This window comes from Branchiostoma lanceolatum, chromosome 4 (genome assembly GCF_035083965.1).
Source record: "Branchiostoma lanceolatum isolate klBraLanc5 chromosome 4, klBraLanc5.hap2, whole genome shotgun sequence".
NCBI classification, from domain to species: Eukaryota; Metazoa; Chordata; class Leptocardii; order Amphioxiformes; family Branchiostomatidae; genus Branchiostoma; species Branchiostoma lanceolatum.
Window position 1 is genome coordinate 28510100 of NC_089725.1, and position 19966 is coordinate 28530065.

Consider the following 19966-nt stretch of genomic DNA (forward strand, 5'->3'; position numbering starts at 1 on the left):
TACAAGCTATAAATATCTAAACTAGGAGCAAACAGCTAACAAATGTGTCAGCGACATTTCAAAAGCAAGCAAAGGTTCAGTTTCTAACACTGTTTTAGGTCCTACATAATGAGCTTCAGAGTCAGTTGACATTCCAAGATAGATGGAAGCTGACAACAGGAATCTCCTAACTGCTACAGCATCTCTGATTACAGCTCTGCCTGGCATCAATCATCCTGTTCACATCACTTATGATCTCCAAAGGAATACATTCCTACAGACTCCATGATAGACACTCAAAGGACTCTACTCCATTAGGGACACAGCAGGACAAGGAGCTCCTGGTCCAGCTAATGAAAACCTATTGCAGGGAGGAAGACATCTTTTTTCCTCCTCCAAGTATGCAGCCTGTGATACTGTAGATGCATTTAAGTTCGCATGGTTTTTATTTTGCGCTAAGGCAAAAATGGAGTGTTCGAGGTGGTTTTACGTTCTCGGTGAAACAGTCGCCGCGAAAACAGCGAAAATAAAACCCCCACGAACATTTCTGCACTTACAGTATGCAGCCTGTGTTACTTACAGTTTTGCCTGTGGTCAGTCAGTCCCCAGCATATGCATATGATAATCCAAACGAAAATTCCAACAGACCAAGTGATGGACAGTCTAAGTCATTGCTCCATAAGGTGCAAGGCAGGAGGTTCTGGTAAATGAAAACCTTCCAAAGATACAGATGGGAGGAAGACCTTCCTTTTCTCCTTCAAAGTGTTCAGTTCCAATGATTTTTGTAACTCTGTAATTCTCAGCCTCATTTCATGGAGATCAGTAATAGATCTCCCCCTAGACTGATGCTGCCACCAGACAAAAACATGATTAATCCCTCTGAGAGTGTTGATTCTAGGAAATCCAATTAAATGCCTATTAAATCTGCATTCAGATGTGGATGGGTTTCTTGATAAGGTGTTTGGCCTCTTTAGAAGTCTAGTTAGGCCAAACAAAATCATTTGCTTGGTTCTCATACATTTATGTCTGGTAAACGTCTAGTACTGGTGAGTGGCCAGGACAATAATGTAAATGCAGAAATGTTCGCGGTGGTTTCGTGTTCACGACGGTGACCATTTCACTGCAAACTTAAAACCACCACGAACATTTTTGTCCAATACTGTAGCAGTATGTGACTATAGCACTGCCGTGAAATTAAAACCACCGCGAACACGGTGCATGTGGGACATTACAGGCTACTGTCCTCTCCCCTGTCACTCAATGAATGACCAATGAATGACAATAGGGGACCAGCAAGAAAAGTTGTAACTGATCCTGTACCAGTGTTCATTCACCAAAGCTGTACATACCAAGGTTTCCCATCAGCCTGCATGTTCTAGGTCAGAATCATAGTCTTTCAACAAAACAACCAACATATCAAATTGTTGTGGCCTTACGGGTACATGATCTTTTCCAAGATGTGTCACAGTCCTGAGAGATGAAATCCTCTCTGGTACCTCACAGGGCCAAGCAGTGAGCAGCACCAACATGACTCACTGGTATTTCTGTATATCTCTTGGGTACACAACGGGAGTGAAAAGATTTGATTATGCTTCATTCTTGTTGAGCATACAACTGATTCTGAAGGGGTAACCCAATTAAGAAATTTGGGTCATAAGAATTGGGTGATGAGATTCTAGCTCTACTAGGTCATCATACATTACTCAGTGATGTAATGTTCCAGCTATCCCTGCCTCCTTTAGGGTAAGTAAAACAGTGCCAAGACTTCAAACAGGAATTCCAGGTCACCCCTGCCAACACCGGTGGCCACCTGGCAACTCCAGGCCCTGCCCAGGATCCAACACATGTACGAATGTTACCAATTTCCTCTCACATTTTGGCCGCTCTCAATTTGTACACACACACTGGCAGTAATGTCTTTAAACGTTCCCCTTTCAAACCTGATTACTGGCAGGCTAACTGGGGCTCTGGGGTTTATCCTCCGAAACAGGGGAACAGTTAGACCCTTTGACATTGACCAGGAATGGCACCAACGGAAAACCCCAGAATTCCTCAGAGAAAAACAGGAAAAGATGTTGGAAGTCTTACACAAGCTCGGAATGGAACTTCAAAGTGGTAAACGCAGCGAGACTGCGCACTTCACAGCCTAAGACAATTTACAAGAACTCGAGACTGGGAAAGTGTTTACTCGAGAAGCGTCCCGGACGGCGAGGTATTTGGGGTACAAAGTTTGACACATGTTAACAACACACCGCTCACTCCACCTCAAACAAGGAAATGAGGATTTCAGCTAACAGACATTGCCCAATACTAAAATAAGACAAATAGCACTGAAGACTACTTGAAGTCCTGAAGCGTGCCAACGGTCCTCCAATCAAAGCATTAGCTGGGAAAGATTTATCTAACTGGCATCTTCTGTGACCAGAAGTTTGAAAAAGAGTTAAACAAATCCCAGCTGGCCACCGCACCAGGGGCCCATATGGAGGGGGGAGGACCTCCACACCACATCAGCACCCAATTTCAACAGACTTATGGCTCACATAAATTGCTCGCCTGGGAGAAAAGGTTTTCCTCCAGTTTACTCATTAAATGTCAGCATAAATAAGCCTGGTACTTGCATGTCCTGGGGTCTCCCTGGAGTGAATAAACAAACGTTCGTCCATCCCATAGCCTGTTGGTTGATTCAACACACTGGGGGCAACCGCAAGTAACAACAGTTGTTGTCTGTAGACCGCGTTTTCCAGCCAAGTGAAAACAAACTACCCTTGAAAACTACTAGACGATGCCCTACATATAACACCAGCAGTCCATACAACAGGAAGCTGTACAACAGTAGAGCACCACTTGAAGAGAGGCACAAGTGGAGTTGAGGAGTGACACTGCTTTTTGCTACTCTCTACCAGACTAACTACGCTGGCTAATAGGTAGAATTATTTGCAAGGGGAGTTTGGCCAACATAGGTTAGCATTTGCCATGCAGTTAGGGAAAAAGAAACCCTTCAGTGGACTAACTCTCCTGGCCAATTTTTGTTTGGTTAGATAAATAGGTTAATCAGTCTACTGCAATTTAAAAAGGCCAGACCAATTTCAATTTCTTAGTTATCAGCTCTCTGCAGGAAAGTCAAGGACTTTTTGAGAAAGAGAAAAAAATAAACAGATATCCTGCGATAGACCCAAATACTACTACTGGAGCCATCCTCGTGACTTTTGCCGAATTCTACTATCCATAACCCCTCAGTAGGAAGACCTGGTATGGTGGAGGCTAGGCTTTTACCTCGATGTACATCTCCAGCATAAAGTTGACATACTGGAGGGCGCTGATGTCTCGCTCATCCTTCAGCCTCCGCCCCATCCATGGCTCCATCATACACGAGGGGCATCGCTGGAGGAGGGGACATGCCGCCCCAGGCCGCGCAGAGACATGGCGGGGAGGGAGCCTTCAGGGCTCCTCACTGCTGCACTCCTGGTGGCTTGTGTCAGACAGCTCAGTACAGGAGGACCACTGACTGGCAGCGGGTCCATAAACACTGGCTCAGGTATGCTAATGAACTACAGCTGTTTACGCAAGGAGCCCACCTTCTTGGAGACCTGCCATTGGTGCAAACCTCCGGCCAATCACTGGTTTAAATTTCCAAGGAATAACGGGTGAGACAGGAGCAGTGACTTCTTGCCTAGTTTACTTTGATTGAAAGAAGGTTTCAACTTTCTAATGCAGGTTTGCTGAAAGAACGCATCCCTGAACACTGACTAGTAGTTTTGATTTTGAGACTCAACATCTCAAATATGACATACTTTCTTAGCTCCCTTTCTAAAATGTACAACATGCCTTGAATACTAGAACGGGTGAGACTGGAGTGAACTATTGTATGGACAACATAGACAGGAGTACAAGAAAGTATTTATCAGAATGAATGACTTCTCTTGGTTGTTTCCCTTCTAAAAACTTAAACATGCCTAGAATACTTCATAGTCTGGCCCTGATGATTTATGAAGCACCAATTTAGAAAACTACTGTACTCCCAGCCTAGTCTGTATAACGCAAACTCTAGCTGTCCGGGGATTTCTGTCCCCTCCCCCTCTTGGGTTGGGAGCCGATTACAGGACAGCGAGTGGTCACAGGAGGCTTGATTGAATTCAGGCTACTCCCAGCCATGCTGCTTGAGCCACCATCTCAGATTTGGCAGAGACCTATGATCTCCTCCCCTGGTGCATACATGTCCCCTGGGGGGCACAATCATGGCAAGTCTTTCACAGACAACCATCCATGAAATGGAAAGGATTACTGCACAAACACAGGTGGAAGTTGCAGATTATTGCCTCGTAAATCTTTCACAGGGGGATCAGCTTTGGTAGCCTCTACCAGGCTCCGCCGGATGGCTGGAAAAATAGTAGAAATTGGCCGTAATAGAGTGAATAGTGTGCCAAGGGAGTTAGCTACGGAGGGAGTACATTCTGCCATCGATGGCAGAATGTACTCCCTCCGTAGCTAACTCCCTTGGCACACTATTCACTCTATTACGGCCAATTTCTACTATTTTTCCAGCCATCCGGCGGAGCCTGGTAGAGGCTACAGCTTTGGATCAGTGGAGATCAGCTTTGGTAGAGTTTTCAGCAATAGGAGTAAGGGTTTTCTCTGCTGTAAATAGTAGTCTGTAGCAATCTCCAAGCAGACGTAGGTTCGGCTTGTTTCACATGACCCTGACATTGTCCTCTATGTGAGAAGAGAGAAAAACACTCTCACCATTAGGAAGATATACTAAATGCCACAAGACAAGGGTCAAACAAGCCAGACCCTATATCTGATTGGAAATTATTTTAAAGCATACTGCACAGTTGAGTAATACATGTGTGCCCCCCCCCCCTTTACTGGTCACAACATTTGTATTTAGTTCTCTAGTCAGACCGTCTACGTGTTTATTTTATGTAACGTCGTACATCACACGTTATACAACAATGTTGTGCTGCCATTTTCAGGACTGACAAGGCTGAAGGCGTATTTTCAGGGAACACTGCACCATGAATTTGGAAGGTCGCACAAGATGGACTTAGACGTCGGGCCTTGTGCGGGGCATTCCCGTGGCTGATCCGCAAAAGCACGGATGCATCCCTGGTATGACATACCGGCCTGAGAGAGCCCAATTTGGTCACCGCCCGAAATATTGCACATCAGCAATGGGTCAGTAGCGGGTCAGCAAACGAGGGCACCCAGGCTGGAGAGGGTAAGGGACGACAGGACATGTAGGGCAGGACAAGACATGTCCCACGTACATGTAGATGTTACTACTCCACCACTCAGACATTCATCAGAGTACAAATCCATAAGATGACCTGAAGAATGATGCTGCAAAGATGGTACTATTCAACTCAGGCATCCATAATGCAAGTGTATGGAACATGTGGTTACTTTCAAAACTGTATAGCAAAACTTAATGCAACTACAAAATATAGACACTGCTTCCCTTTCACTTGTCCTTCTTTTCAAATAAACACAGACAGTACTAAAAGCAGTGTGACCTACATCTATCCACAGCTGTCATAGACACATGGAGTTTAGAAGTGAAGTTAGCACTCTCACCAGAAGGTCACTTTCAAGATCAGACATACTGAAATCCAATATGTCTAACTGTGGACTATAGATTCCTACGAATAACTCTTAACTTTAGAGGAAGAAATCCATACAAAACTGTCATAGACACATTGACTTTAGAATTGAAGTTGTATAATATATGATTAGTACTTACCAGCGCCAGAAGGTCACTTTTAAGATCAGACATACTGAAAACCGATATGTCTTACTGTGGATGATATACAGATTCCTCGGAACAGAATCACCCCTAACATTAGAGGAAGAAAAGAGAGAACAGAGTCCCGGGAGTGTCAGCAGGACAGTCCCTGTCACTACCAGGACACAGGAGAACTGTGGGAACTGGTGGAATTGGGGTCACATGCAGGCCCAGTGATGACCCAGAACTATCTATGGCATCATATGATGTCTTTATGCACCCGGATTACACGAAGTGCGCTCAATTACTCTCCGCACTACCAAAACATTCAAGCATGTTATTTTATCACTACACGATGACATAGAAATTCCACATCATACATGTAGATCTCAAAGGTGGCGTAAAGTACGGAATCATGAGACAAATTATGGCGAAAAATATGCAACTTCAACAGGACTAAAAATAATGACTTTCTGCAACGAAAAACTGGGTCATTGCTGGCAGATTTAAGGGTATCTATCTGCTGAGTTTGCTGCATCCGTTGGCTACATCCAGACACATTAACCTAATATGCAGCAGGCAATGGGATTACAACACAGGAAATTGATATTAGAGTGACGTATAAATTGCAACTCTGGAATCGATAAATCAAAGATTATTAGATTATATGATAGAATATGATCATATTTCTTGTGAAATAAAAATCACTAAACATGCACATGAAGTCTGATATGAAAGCTAATTACTTGCACTTATCATCAATGATCTGGTATCTTGGATGCAACTCAAATACATTACAGATTGGAACATGATTTTAACATCACCTCAATTTGTTTCAAGTGTACTGTATATTTCATAAAGTCCAACTACGGCACAAAAAGATAAATTACTACCAGACTTTGACAAGTTCTTGACAATAATTACAAGAAAACAGATCGTTCAGATGTTGGTTATCAACCTGATTGACATGAAAACATACTTCTGGCACAACGTCATTGATAAGGATGACCTATAATGAGCAATTAAATATTAAGATGAAAAGATTTCTATCAGGATATCCCATACCTACCAGTGGTGAAGCCAGTATAGGGGTGACCTCTGTTGCGATACCGAGATTCCTTCATCTTGGCACCCTTGACCAAATTCATCAGACTTTCTCGGAAATATTCAAATGAGAACTGTACATGCCATTTATGGCGACACTGACAGACAAAGCCAAGCCCCTACCTGCTATGCCCAGACTGTGAACCATCCAACACCCCAGCTACTGTTGTTTCTCTTTCAGTAAGTACTCTCATAATGCCTGATGCTACGATGTGTGTCGCGATTTTCAAGGCCAGCCCAACCGATCTAGACCCCCTATTGCATCACCAGTGGCCAATAGGCAATTTCCTATCAATTTCAGCATGGCCGTGCCCACGTCGGCCGGCATATTTATAAAGTTTCCCAGACAAATATAGGAACAGGGGATGCTCCTGACCCGGTGTTGTACTTCAGAAAATGCCCGGGACGGAACGTGCTGTCGCGCCACAGACAGTCTGTGGTCGCACTAAAGACCCGCCATGTCCATTGCTTGCATTCCGACTGGAGACGACGACCACGTCCCCTGCAACACGAGAGAAGGGATCCTTTTCCCCCAGGTTTCGCCTGACACCTCCTGAAGACCAGCCTTCTCCCTTTACCCTGAACTTTTCCCAGTAATTACGCTACACTGCGGTTGCTGTGGAATTTATTTGGTCGTATTTTATGTGAGAAGTTTCGATAATTGGCCCTGTTGTTGAAAAGCTCTTTACATACTGGAAGTGGTGGTTTCCTCCTGGTGTCTGTGCCAGAATTCAGAAAGCATGCTGCTTGGGAGGGTTCTGAATGCAGTTAGTAACATAGCAGAACATGCTAGAACACCATGACTAAGTCAGTTAGTGTGCTGGGGGAATCTTCTTGAAATGCCAGCAACAATAGGGAATAGGCAGTTATCACGGTGACCAAATTGTTTTGAGACCAAAGAAGACATCATCTTTCACTGACAAAGACTGAGAATGGGACAAAAGGCTCTGCAGTGATTCAGCGAGGAAAGAATGAGGAAGAGGATCGTGTGTGCTCAATCTTCCCAGCTGCATCACAAGGAACAGGAAGTATGGACAACCAACTGAACAAGCCATCAATGGCATCATTATACAATCAATAAGCATAGAAAATACTGATGCAAAACTAAATGGTTTCCAAGAAATCAGCTCTTCAACACTCAGGATGAGAAACTAGCAGTTTATCCTATACTACCAGTATGTCCCTTTCTTGTAAAACATTTGGGCTGAAAGCATTTTATTATCATTAGGCCACACCATCTTAATTTTATGGATGACATCCTCTGGAGTCCCCAAAACTAATGCGAGAGGGCAAAAAAAAAAAAAAATCTAGCAAAAAAAAAGAAGATGATAAACCGGAGGACTACATAGCTGGTATTGCGAATTAAACCACAAAACACAGCGTAACAGACAAACTAGTCTTTATTTGTTGGAATTAGCTCATATCAAAGTGCTTTTAACATGGATGATGCCTGGTCTAAAGACCCATATGTAACATTTGGCCGTTCAAAGAAAAAAATGTGTTCGGCTGTGTACACAACATCACGCCTTCAGTCAGATACATGTACATGTACATATATGAAAATGAAGGCTCTCATTAACAAAATGCTAGGCCTACACAAATTTTCATCTGTTGAGAATTAGACAGGTTTATCATCCACACATTTTTGGCACACTAGCTACCCTTGACATTTCCAATAGGATCAGATAACAAGACAGTCATAGATTAACATAACCTCTATTATCACCAGCTCATTAATACAAGCTTTTTGTCAAAGTCATCTGACTTTTCCAACTTCAACTTCATGAAGTGAAAGTGTGATCATCTCCGCAATATTCTCTGCAAGAGAATCAGATAACAACCAAATAAATAAGTGATGAAATAATAACCTCAATGATTGTTCAAAACTGGCTCATTTTGCAGATCATCACCACGCTGTAGGAATGTCATCTCATCATGGGAAAGTGTCATTATATCATTCAACATCAGATTGTTTTCAAGATCATCCTAGTTCTCCAATTTCAACTCAATCAGGGGAAACTGTCATCATCTCAGCAATATTCCTAGAAGATCTGATAACAAGGAAATAATAGATAAAAACATAACCTCAATTATCATTCAATAATTATTTTGGGGATCATTGTCTTCTTCAATTTCAATGTAATCAAGTACAGTCTAATAAGCAATATGGCACATATTGAACTTTTAACTGAGACGCTGGGAAGAAGTTTGAGTGAGTGAGTGTTGAAACCAAAAAGAACCCCATAAGTTAGGTAGTCTCTACCCGACTCGATGGGTTGCTAGGAAAATAGTAGTACATGTTTTGGCCAAATAGTTCACATTTTCTACCAACAGTCCATTTAATCATTCACCAAGGCAAGCTACAGTCCCCCTACCAAGTATCCCTATTTTGTAGCCAATTTCTGCAACTTCACCTCAGCTCTGACTCATCTCCATGTGAACAAAGGTCATGATATCTTCTCATACCGACCTCCGCTCACTGGACAACAGCAAGAACCTTGTTGTCATGGTGACAACCCAACTGTTACTAAGCATGTAGGGAACTCTGGTGGGATACCCTCAGCTTGTCACTGAGATGATGGAAGTGATTCGTGGTCAAAAGCAGCAGAGAATCTTACTATTATACTAAGTCTGAATGCAATAACTTAATCTGGAATAAGGAGAGGATCTCATAATATTGATAGTCAATAAATAGAAAGACAATATTAAAAGATAAAGATAAAGAAAGACAATAAAGATAAAGAAAGACACCATTCCTGGTATTGACTGTCCCTCTACACCACATACAATTCAGACATTTCAGAGATTGTTGAGCCAGTTGAGAGCGTTTCCTTGACATTGAACTTTACCAATCTGTAGCACATGTACATAGTAGGGTAAGGAGAAATGGGAAATGTTGAAAATCGCCACTGGCCCAGTAAGATGAATCAGCTTTAAAGAAAGCTTTTCCTCAAATCATCAATTCCTTACCAATACTGAATGCGTCAGAATATTCTTAATTTCTGTAGTATGCAAAATGCTTTTCTACTAGACAGATGGTAAACACAGTGGCAAACATTTCATTTTGATGCATAACTGTCACCAAAAAGTAGAATATCTCAACTGACAATTTCTGGTTTGATTAATCTACAGCTGATGTGTTTGAAAGCACAAAAGGAAAAAGGAAATGGAAGAAACTTACAGGAGCATGAACTGCAGCTGACCGATAGTGATGATGTTTGAAAGCAAGAGCAAACAGCTTTGCCTAGAAGCTTTTCAGCCTGTTGTCCTGTCCAGACTATAATTTCAATGGCTTTGTGCCTTCTCCTGCGTGAGAAGATGTAGTGAAAGCATGCTAAACTCTCCAGAATTTTCCCATCCACATGGTGCAGACATCATACTTGACCTTTCCCCAATATTGCTGCAGGAAACAGACTCCTAGCTGGACACAGAACACCGACCTTGTCACAGAAGGTCGCAGTAAACTCTTCAGAGATCCGACAAGACAAATCTCCTGTCATTTTTGCTCACATAAATAGCAGAACCACACAAGCGAAAGAGCTGGCCTGCTGTAGTGTTCGTCAGGAACCGGGATGATCTTATAACCTTGATCAAGGCTGCTAAAAGTCTACTCCTATTACATATCTTATGTGTTACTGTTAGAACAAAGTTCAGCTATCTATCATGGTAACCACCAAAATGAGCTTTCATAGCTTAAAAACTAGTAAGTACATGTAAGCTTTGCGACCTCCATTGACATTGAAGAAGTGCATCGGCAATCAAGAATGTTATACTCTCTGATACAAGTCTCAGTGACTTATTTTAATGGTGTAATTCATACCTCAATTCAGATGTATTGGCCGCCGTGGCACTAGCTGAATGTGATTTTATTGAGATAAAGCTAAACCAATCATTCATTTACTCAAGAGGGAAATGTACCAATATCATAATCTTTTTTATCAACAGTCCTTCTGGTATTTCAAGATGATTTTTTTTTCATTGAAAATCAATCAGATATCTTAGCACAAAAGCATGTTTCGTCACAAGCAAAGCACAGTAAGGCCCATTGCCCTCTGCAAAAACACATCAACCAATGTTGCAGTTCCCAGGAGAGCCCCCTTGGAATGTCAGCAGTACTGCAGGACCAAGTCTGAATCTAGTACAATCTAAAAGGACCCCTTCTTTCAGTGTTTAGAAATGCACCACTAGAAAGAGGAACGATACGTAGAAAAATATCAGGAAGAGAGAACGCCCACATACGACTTAAGTCTAAACATTCAACTTCCCATCTTTATACATCGAGCTGGGAATGTCTGAACCAGCACTGTCTCCAGTTTTTCCATCCCAATCATTGTTTGGGAGCCCATGTTGTTGACTTCCATTGTAATGTTAAATCTGTCGTTTTGTTTTTCATTTTAACTATCAAAGCTTACAAAAATACATTTTCATCAGTTATATGTCATGAAGTTCAGATTTTTAGGATGGACAGGGTGAGATTTTTCCCTTTCCCAACAAGCAAATTTCTGACCCAGGACAGAGGGCCGGATCACGGAGACATTCCTGGTATGAACACTACTTTTGTGTATACATGTATATAAGAGACTTTTGAATTGAGAAGACCTACGGTAACCTTTAATGATTGTTCATTTCGTTCATCCATTATCTCTTGCAAAGCGCTTGCAGTCTGAACAAAAACAGTCCTACCTTGTGGTTCATCCCCAGTAGAATGAACCACAACAGAAAAGGACAACACCGGACCACCTGCGCTTGTAGCGTCCTTTCTTGGAGACACTGACGTCAACTCGACGTCAGCACAACTCTCTGAGAAAGGACACTCCATCTTGTATGGTAAAGGCACTCGGGGACAGCCTTCAGTTTTCTTGTTTAGATAGAAGCCGACAACAAATAAGGTTCACCTTTGACTATTTGCCACAGCCTGTCGTACTGAATAGGCAAACATGTTACATTAGGGGACGGCGTCACATGCAAACCCAGCTGATACTGTCAAAACTTTGATTAAAACCTCGTAAAGCACTTTAAGGGAAACGCTCCCTGATTGTACACGGTTACAAACTACATTTGGTATGTATGGTGTATTCGATCCTGGAGGTATGCAGACAGCGCTGAGTAGTTGGTTGATATTATCGTGATATCAAGTCAACACTGGACAACTGTGGGGAATGTTTTAACGTTTCCTGATTTGCAAAGATTCACCTACTCCAGAAAGGGCACACAGTACTGGAATACAATGGGTTTTCAGTATTACATGAACCACATCTAATACGGAAATATTACATGTCATGAGACCTTCTACATCTACACTTGGGACCAAAAAAAATGCTTTTCTTCCTTATCAATTAACCCTGACCCAAAATCTGACCTGTCTGTATGCAAATATAGCACCCAAAACAGGAAACAGATAAGGATCTAATACACATAACACCTGAGGTCACAGTGCACGACTTATCAAAACTAATATACTTAATAGTACTGCCGTGAAAGGTATTTGAAAATTCAGGTCAAATATTCCAAAACATGCATACAGTGTACTTCATTAAGAGAAATCAGTCTCCTCCCTCATTCTAAGAGTAAGACTGACACTGGAATGTAAATGAAGTTTGTGTGACCTACTTTCTTACTGCTACCCACTCTGCTATCCCATCTGGCCCAACACAACAGGTACATAGGTACAACAGTAGAACCAAAAAATCCCCCCACAATATGCATACTAATGGTTTATTCCAATAACTTTGTCTTTCAGGCATCTGACCTTGGGGAAGATTGACTTCTGGTGGGTGAAACCTTCTTGTTTGGTAGAAATCAGATCGTAATCAGTAAGAATATTGCCTGCAGGACGCACATATCACCTCCCCAGGAAGACATGGGGTGTACACATGACCCAGTATGGCAGACACGGTCCACCCATTCCTGACTGAGTGGCTGACTTGGCAACAAGGAGACAGCAGACCAACAAATGTTCAACAAACCCACAAATGTCATATTTTACCACGTTATAAAATGGGGAAAAGTAATCAATGAAGAAAATTCCAAGTTTTGAGTCTAATTACTGTATATATATATATATCATAATCTTATACATTGAGACAACAGGGTTGTCCTTTAACATCCACATGAGGATTTCAGAGGAGACCCAGAACATATATGATATAAGACATGGAAATTAAGTTAGAAGAAAAAAATCTAGATTCTCTTTTCTAGATCATATCCAATATAAACAGAAATCTTGCAGTCAAAACAGAACTATACTATGGTCCACCCATTCCTAGCTGAGTGGGAGACTTGGCAACAACCAGACAGCAGACGATTAACCCAACAAATGTTCTCTAACTAGTCTAAGAATCCACAAACTTCAGATTTTGTCACATTGTGCAACAGTAAAGTAATCAACATGGGAAAGTTTTACATATAGATATTTGTATATCATAATGTTATATGTTGAGGACACCTGGGAAGCCCTTAAATGTTGACATGTGGATTTCAGAGGAGACCCAGGACACATACACGTGTACAGGTAAGGTAAAATAAGTTGGAAGAGAAAAAGCAAGATGATATCCAATATAAACAGTTTATATTGGATATCATCTTGATTTTAATCTTAACAGAAACATTGCAGTCAAATCAGGACAATACTACAAATGTATTTATACAAAAATGCATAAACTTACTGATCAAATTCCTTGTTGAAGTGACACCTAAAAGTAAGTAGCATGTAGACACAATGCTGCGGGGGGGGGGGGGGGGGGGAACAGGTTTACTGGTCTATCATATCATATAACAGCCAATGACCATATGCCCAATTCACATATCTGCTATTCCCTATGGTGGACTGTTACATGTACAGGCAGTGTGCAGTGACCCCTGAGTTCTTATATAGAAACCTGGGCCTGCCTGTTGTACAGCACCTTGTACTGTGACTAATGGATTCCCACTGCTGCCTGAGTCATGGCTAATACCACATAGGAACCACTCATTAACGCTGAGCTGGTGCTGTTGACTCAGGGATAACCACCTCATCCTACCTGCTGTTTACATCTGGGAGATCTGGGCATACTGTTTCATCTCCAAGCAGATGTTGGGGTGAAAGATTCTTGTTTTCTGACTGCCCGCCTTCCCTGTTTGCCAGCCACTCAAAGCAAGCTGACTGAGAAGCCCCAACATCTGCTTGAAAATCAAACCACCGTTTCCAACCTGCTATTTACATTTGGGGGATCCAGGCATAATGTTTTGTCTCCAAGCAGACATTGAGGTGAAAGATTTAACATTTTCTGACTTTGCTTCTCTGAGAGCCATTCACACCAAGCTGTTCAAGAGGCACGGCAGACAGAAAATCTTCAACCCCAACATCTGCTTGGAAATTATTGTTATGATACCCTGTTGTTTATATCTGTAGGGTCCAGGCATATGCTTTGTCTCCAAGTAGCTATTGAGGTGGAAGATGCTTATTTTCTGATAGCTAATCATCCCCATTGCAAGCTGTCAGAGCAGAGAAGCCTGGCAGACAGAAAAAGTAATGATCTTCACCCCAACATCTGCTTGGAAATCACACCACCCTTTCCAACCTGCTGGTTACATCTGTTGGCATATGTTTGGTCTCCAAGCAGATGTTGGATAGAAAATTCTGACATTTTCTCACTACTGTTCTTCTCTGAGAGTAAGAGTTCTCTGGTGTGCATGCTATCCAAGAATTCTGGCAGTCAGAAAAACAATTTTCAACCCCAACATCTGCTTGGAAATTAGCAGTTGTTGTCTGAAGACAGTCAACTGTCATCACTGGTGGTATGGTTTATTATAATTAGTACATCCAGCCCTGTCATACTGACATGTGCGACACGCTGCGAGCCCTGCCAGCGGAATAGCGTAAGGCGCTGAAATACTTATGCAATACCAACAGGGACTTTCCAAATACACAAACTGCTTTTGGAAATTCTCCAATCATTTTGTCAGACGTTTCGAGCAATGTACAGTTCAGTTCAGGCTACAAGTTCCTGTTTTTGTCTTCAATAGTAATACCAATAGAGACTTTCAAAATACAGAAACTGCTTTTGGAAATTGCCCAATTATTTCAAGCAATGTACAGTTCAGTTCAGTTCAGTTTTATATTAAATCATAATACCAATAGAGACTTTCAAAATACACAAACTACTTTAGGAAATTTAGCATATCATACATAGATTGTTTTTATCTCAATTTCCTGATCTAGAAAGTCCAGTGGAGACAAGGAAGCTGGAATAACTATCTGTGACAACTGTGGCATGTTGTAAACCCCTCCCTCATACATAGCTGGTACTTGTATACATTTGCTACATTAAATGTAAAGAATAGATTAAATGACTTTTGATTAGTAATCTACATGCCTAAACCCTAAGCCTACACGACATAGAACAACAATATGACTGAAGCCAATTGATATTTGGGCCCCAGGAAAACATTCAGGAGGCAGTACGAACCAACCCTAACTAGCCGTAGGATACGAAGAAACTCACCAGATTTTGTTAAGGACATGGCATTCCTAACAGTAAACAAACACTGCCCATCATTTTTGGCAACTGTTTACATCAAAGCAGCTCACACATGAACACATATCCAGTTCCGGTGTTGTAACAACTAGGAGCAAAACATGCTATTTCTGTGCTGGCACGAGGTAAAACATGTCACACTATGTGTACAATATGTTCCAATACTGTAATCCAATTACTTTAAACAGATGACAGGCACTTGTAAAATTTGATGATCCACAACAAGATTTAGGATTTTTTCCCAAAGTGGTAAGAGCCTTCCGCCTCCATAAACAGGGAGCTCGCCAGTGTTATTGGCAACATCTGTGCCTTGTGGCCAGACTGTTCAGTACACAAGCAGACCAGATATAAGTAGACAAGGGGGCGGTGAAACAAGATAGTGGGAAGATTTACCCTCTTCCTTCTCCTTTCCAGTGACATCAGTGCAGCAGGATCCCTGAGAACTTTCCCTAGCCTTCACCCAGGTGTTTCATGGCACCAGCAGCACCAGACTGTTAAATATCAGGGTTGAGGAGTCACAGAAGTGGCCTGACCAGTCCTTGCCCTGTTGTGGGAGGAACCTGATCACTGCCTCCAGTTTGACTTGGCCTGGAGGGGAGTGATGGATTACCCGCTTGTCTGCTGGAGCCAAACTGGCAACTGGCTGCTGTCAATCACCCTCCCCGCTCCCCACCCCACCAACAAACAGCCAATAAGAAAACAGGAACACAAACATGCCGCCATTCGATTTGATGGAGGTTGGAGGTCGAGGTTGATAAGGTGAGTTGAGAAATCTCAGCTGTTTGCGGCCACATTTTAAGAAGCATCTGGTATGTTTACAGAGGAAAAGTCCACTTCTCTTTATCAGCTGACAGGGATTATAGAACCCATGCAATATCAAAATGATTCGACAGCAAACAAACTGTAAATGGTGCCAGCTACAACCTTCTTGGTTATAGTGTACTACTACTAGTATGGAGAGAGGAATTCACCCCGACAAAAATGGTATCCAGTTTACCAATATGCATATTAATTTATATCATTTACAATTGACAACATCATGATAAATTTGAAATCTATACTATCCATTGATGTAAAAAGAAAGACAAATATTCAAAACAGAAAAAAAACAGTATCTTAGAAGTGGACAAATTAAACCTGTGTCCTACCTGACAGCTGTTACACGTCAACATTATATTCTATAATTACAGTGATGCACAATGTTTGCATATGAGCTCGCATCCTCCCATCAACCTTAATGGATTCTATTATGGGCCATATACTCAACTTTTTAACTGAATTTGAAAGCCATAAATCTGAAATCCATTCATAATTTGCATAATACAGCACCACTAACCATTAATGCAATGTACGGTAAGGCACACTTTTGCCATACATGTCTATATAAAAGTATATGTAAATCTTGAAACTTTTGCAGTAGTTTTTTTTCCCCAGTTTTGCAGTTACATCTCCATTATGAATTCATGACACCACCAATGTCTCCCTTGCATGACTTCTGTACTATGGAATTTATTTAAGAAAAAAATATCTATTCCAAACGTAAATCTAAAACACTGCGAAAACCTCTTTTCACCTCCTGAGAAATAAAACTAAAGAGGAATTTACAGTATTATATGATCCACTTGTTCCAGACAGAGAAGCGTGATGTAGCAGGTGCGAGTCGCCCATTAAGTGGTCTAAACAGCCCATCAATACAGGTTTATGGAAATCAAAACAAATCTGCCCATTATCCAATCAACTCCATCCCTGGGCAGCTGCCACTTTCATGGAGTATGTGACAAGTTTCTCCTGACAAAGGCTGGCCTGAAGATATTCCACCCCTCTGTAATAGGGTTGGTATGTGCGGTAATGGTTTCATCTGTCTAAATGCACTTATGCTCAGTCTGTGAGTGACCCAGTAATTTGGGGGATATGATAGCTGAATTTCAATGGGGCTTTTAGGCTCTTAAAAGTCCACATCATAAACAGCCATAGGGTATCTGATTGCTCTAATGGTGAGATAGAATACACCTAATCATATCTACTGATGCTGTTGCCCAGTGGTGCCTTTTAATAAGCAACCACCTTTGGCCCTTATTAATGTTCCCCTGACAGGAATTGAAACCTACACTTTCCACAGAATGTGAATCTGTATGCATGACATAAGCAGCAATCACTCTTCATACGCACACTCCTGTGCAGCAACTAACAACATAGCCTTACATCTAATTACTCACAATGGAGCTTGAATCACAAAACAAGACAGATAAATCTAAAGCAGAGATAAATCTAGGCAGCGCCTGTTATTCCATCATTTGACTGAATCTTGCTGCGTACGACTGGAAGATTTCAAGACCATTCCATCAGTCTTGATGGACAAAATCGGTGGGTAAAGATATAGAAATACTGTATCCAAATTCGATTAAACAGAATTTGACCAAAAAATCCAGCTGGCTAGAGCCGCAAATTGAAGACTAGCCCATTTCCATTCCATGATATGAATCAAGAGCTGACCAGAAATATATCACCCATCACAAATCCACCATGTTATGCACAGTAGGTGGACTAAGGGCTCTATGTTCTTGTAGATTTGCTGTGAAATTTTCTGGACTTCATGGCAGCTACGGCCTGTGTTGTTTGACCTTGAGGCTGGAGACCGGTTTGCTCATTAGCGCTGGTCCAAGGTCGCAGGAATGCCGGTGTCGCAGAGGCTGATGCAGTTCATTAGTAACCGCTATTTAGAGCTACTTTTGTGCAGAAGCTGCTATTTCCGCTTGGCACCAGGGTTCATATCGCATACCTCACTATTGATTGTGAAAGGAAGATTATTTCTAGTGGAATGGAGTAAGACAAGAAGCCCATTTAGCGAGCATTTATAGCTTGAGTGGCATGTGATCCCCTTGTCATATCTGACTTGATAGTGTTTTCCCCTAGGCGTGCATATGGTAATTCTTGGCCCATTTATTCAATGTGGATCAACTATATGGATACGACATTTGTAGTAGCTTCATTATCTTTTAAGAAAATCAATATATCAGTAACAAGTCAAGAAACTCTGATATTGATAAGCAAACTTTGTATCTACAGGGACCAAACCAAACGGGGTAAAGAGCTGCCTTTCCACTTTCTATGAATAGCTTTAGACAGAAATGGGATAACTATAGACTACATACAGGAAGCCAATAATGTAACAAATCCTATCCTGTCTAGGTCTAAACAAACGTCACTGGCTGTATATAACAGGCTCCAGGGATATCACTGACTGTCAGGGGTTTCATTTTCCAACAGTGAAAGCAGAGAGGTCCTGGTGGGCTAAGTAGGGGTGTCCACAGGTAATTGGTATGGTCTGCTCATTAATCACAGGTAACTGCCTTCACAATCACCTATCACCTGGTCAGATTTTGTTTTAAGAAAGCAGTCTTAAACCAAGATGCAGACAAAAGTGTCACAAGGATATATGCAAACATGCAACATTAGCAAGTGATACTACATAGCCAAAACATCTGTAGTGATACTGGAAAGCCATATCAAGGCTCACGATTTGTGCCAAGTGGCAAACGAACAGTTGACCACATGTCAATAATGATGATACTATACTACAAACCAACACACCTAAAATTGAAACAGTAGCCTATATGCTACCAGGTTTTATTCTTATCCTATGGTATACAGGACATCTTTTAAGCTGATGTTCCAACAACAGGCTTGTCCTGCTGTTTTCTAACAAACTTGAGAACACAGCGAAGCCCTGTGACGGCCACAGTGGAATGCCGTAATGACACAGACCTGTAATCTTAAAGAAAGAAAAGCGTCACTAACCTGGCTCTCGGGACTGGCCTCCTTCACTCCGTTCTTCTTCTTGGGCTGCCTGGATCCTGCAGACGGAAGGAAAAAAAGCGTACAATGACAGCTGGCCGCTTAGGCAAACATCCGAGTCACGCTCAACGTCCAACACGCAGAGCCCCTCCTCACACCATCACAACACCACAGGGATGTCACGTAACCGAGAGGTGTTGGAGTAACACCACGGCAGTAACTGTAGTTACAGTACGAACACCTGTAATCATATCATACCATGCTAGTCTTGTCACCTGCAGATTATAGGGCGCTGGACTGATTAAACAGGAGGGTAGCACGACGTGAGTTTACAGGACACGGACGGCAGTTGGGGACTATTGTAGCTGGACCGTTCCTTGGTTGGACCCAAATAGTTGGAAAGCCTTCACGTAGGGCGTCTATGTTTTGCTAATCATCTTATGAACTTGCCATGGGATCAAACCAACAGGGGATGACGGTCATGTGCCTGTTTATGCAGGGCTCAAGATATTGTTGTCTGCTGTATTGCAAGTTTACAAGAAGTTAGAAATTTTACCTACTACAATTTGGAAAAGCTATCTGCACATGCCCAAGTTGTTGTTCTTACTGACACTTATACAACTTTTTTTGATGCTCAAAAGTATTGCCTCATCAAATTATGTTACGATAAGAAATAACAACAAGCTACCAGTGAGCAAGGCTTTAGTATGAATCTATTTTGGTAAACTGTGTTTAACGTACTACTGATTCATAATATCGAGCTGGAATCTTTATGCCTTTCAGATTGCCAGCTGTTTATACTTTTCCTGCAATCTTACAATATTTTGTGCAAACTGCAGGGTGTATTTCA

General features: G+C 41.8%; 1 protein-coding gene across 8 annotated transcripts in view; it reads right to left on the bottom strand.

Moving 5' to 3' along the window:
• The window catches only part of LOC136433870 (apoptosis-stimulating of p53 protein 2-like), a 58865-nt gene that overhangs the window by 21412 nt on the left and 17487 nt on the right, over positions 1–19966 (bottom strand). For 3 of the 8 annotated variants that reach the window (XM_066426439.1, XM_066426440.1, XM_066426442.1), the window contains exon 4: positions 19120–19175. In XM_066426439.1, the coding sequence (XP_066282536.1) occupies positions 19120–19175 (56 nt within the window). Of the gene's footprint in view, positions 1–3252; positions 3468–5719; positions 5768–6928; positions 6953–15714; positions 15870–19119; positions 19176–19374; positions 19493–19966 lie in introns of those variants that run through there. The other 5 variants (XM_066426445.1, XM_066426444.1, XM_066426446.1 and 2 more) reach the window with 5 other exon arrangements.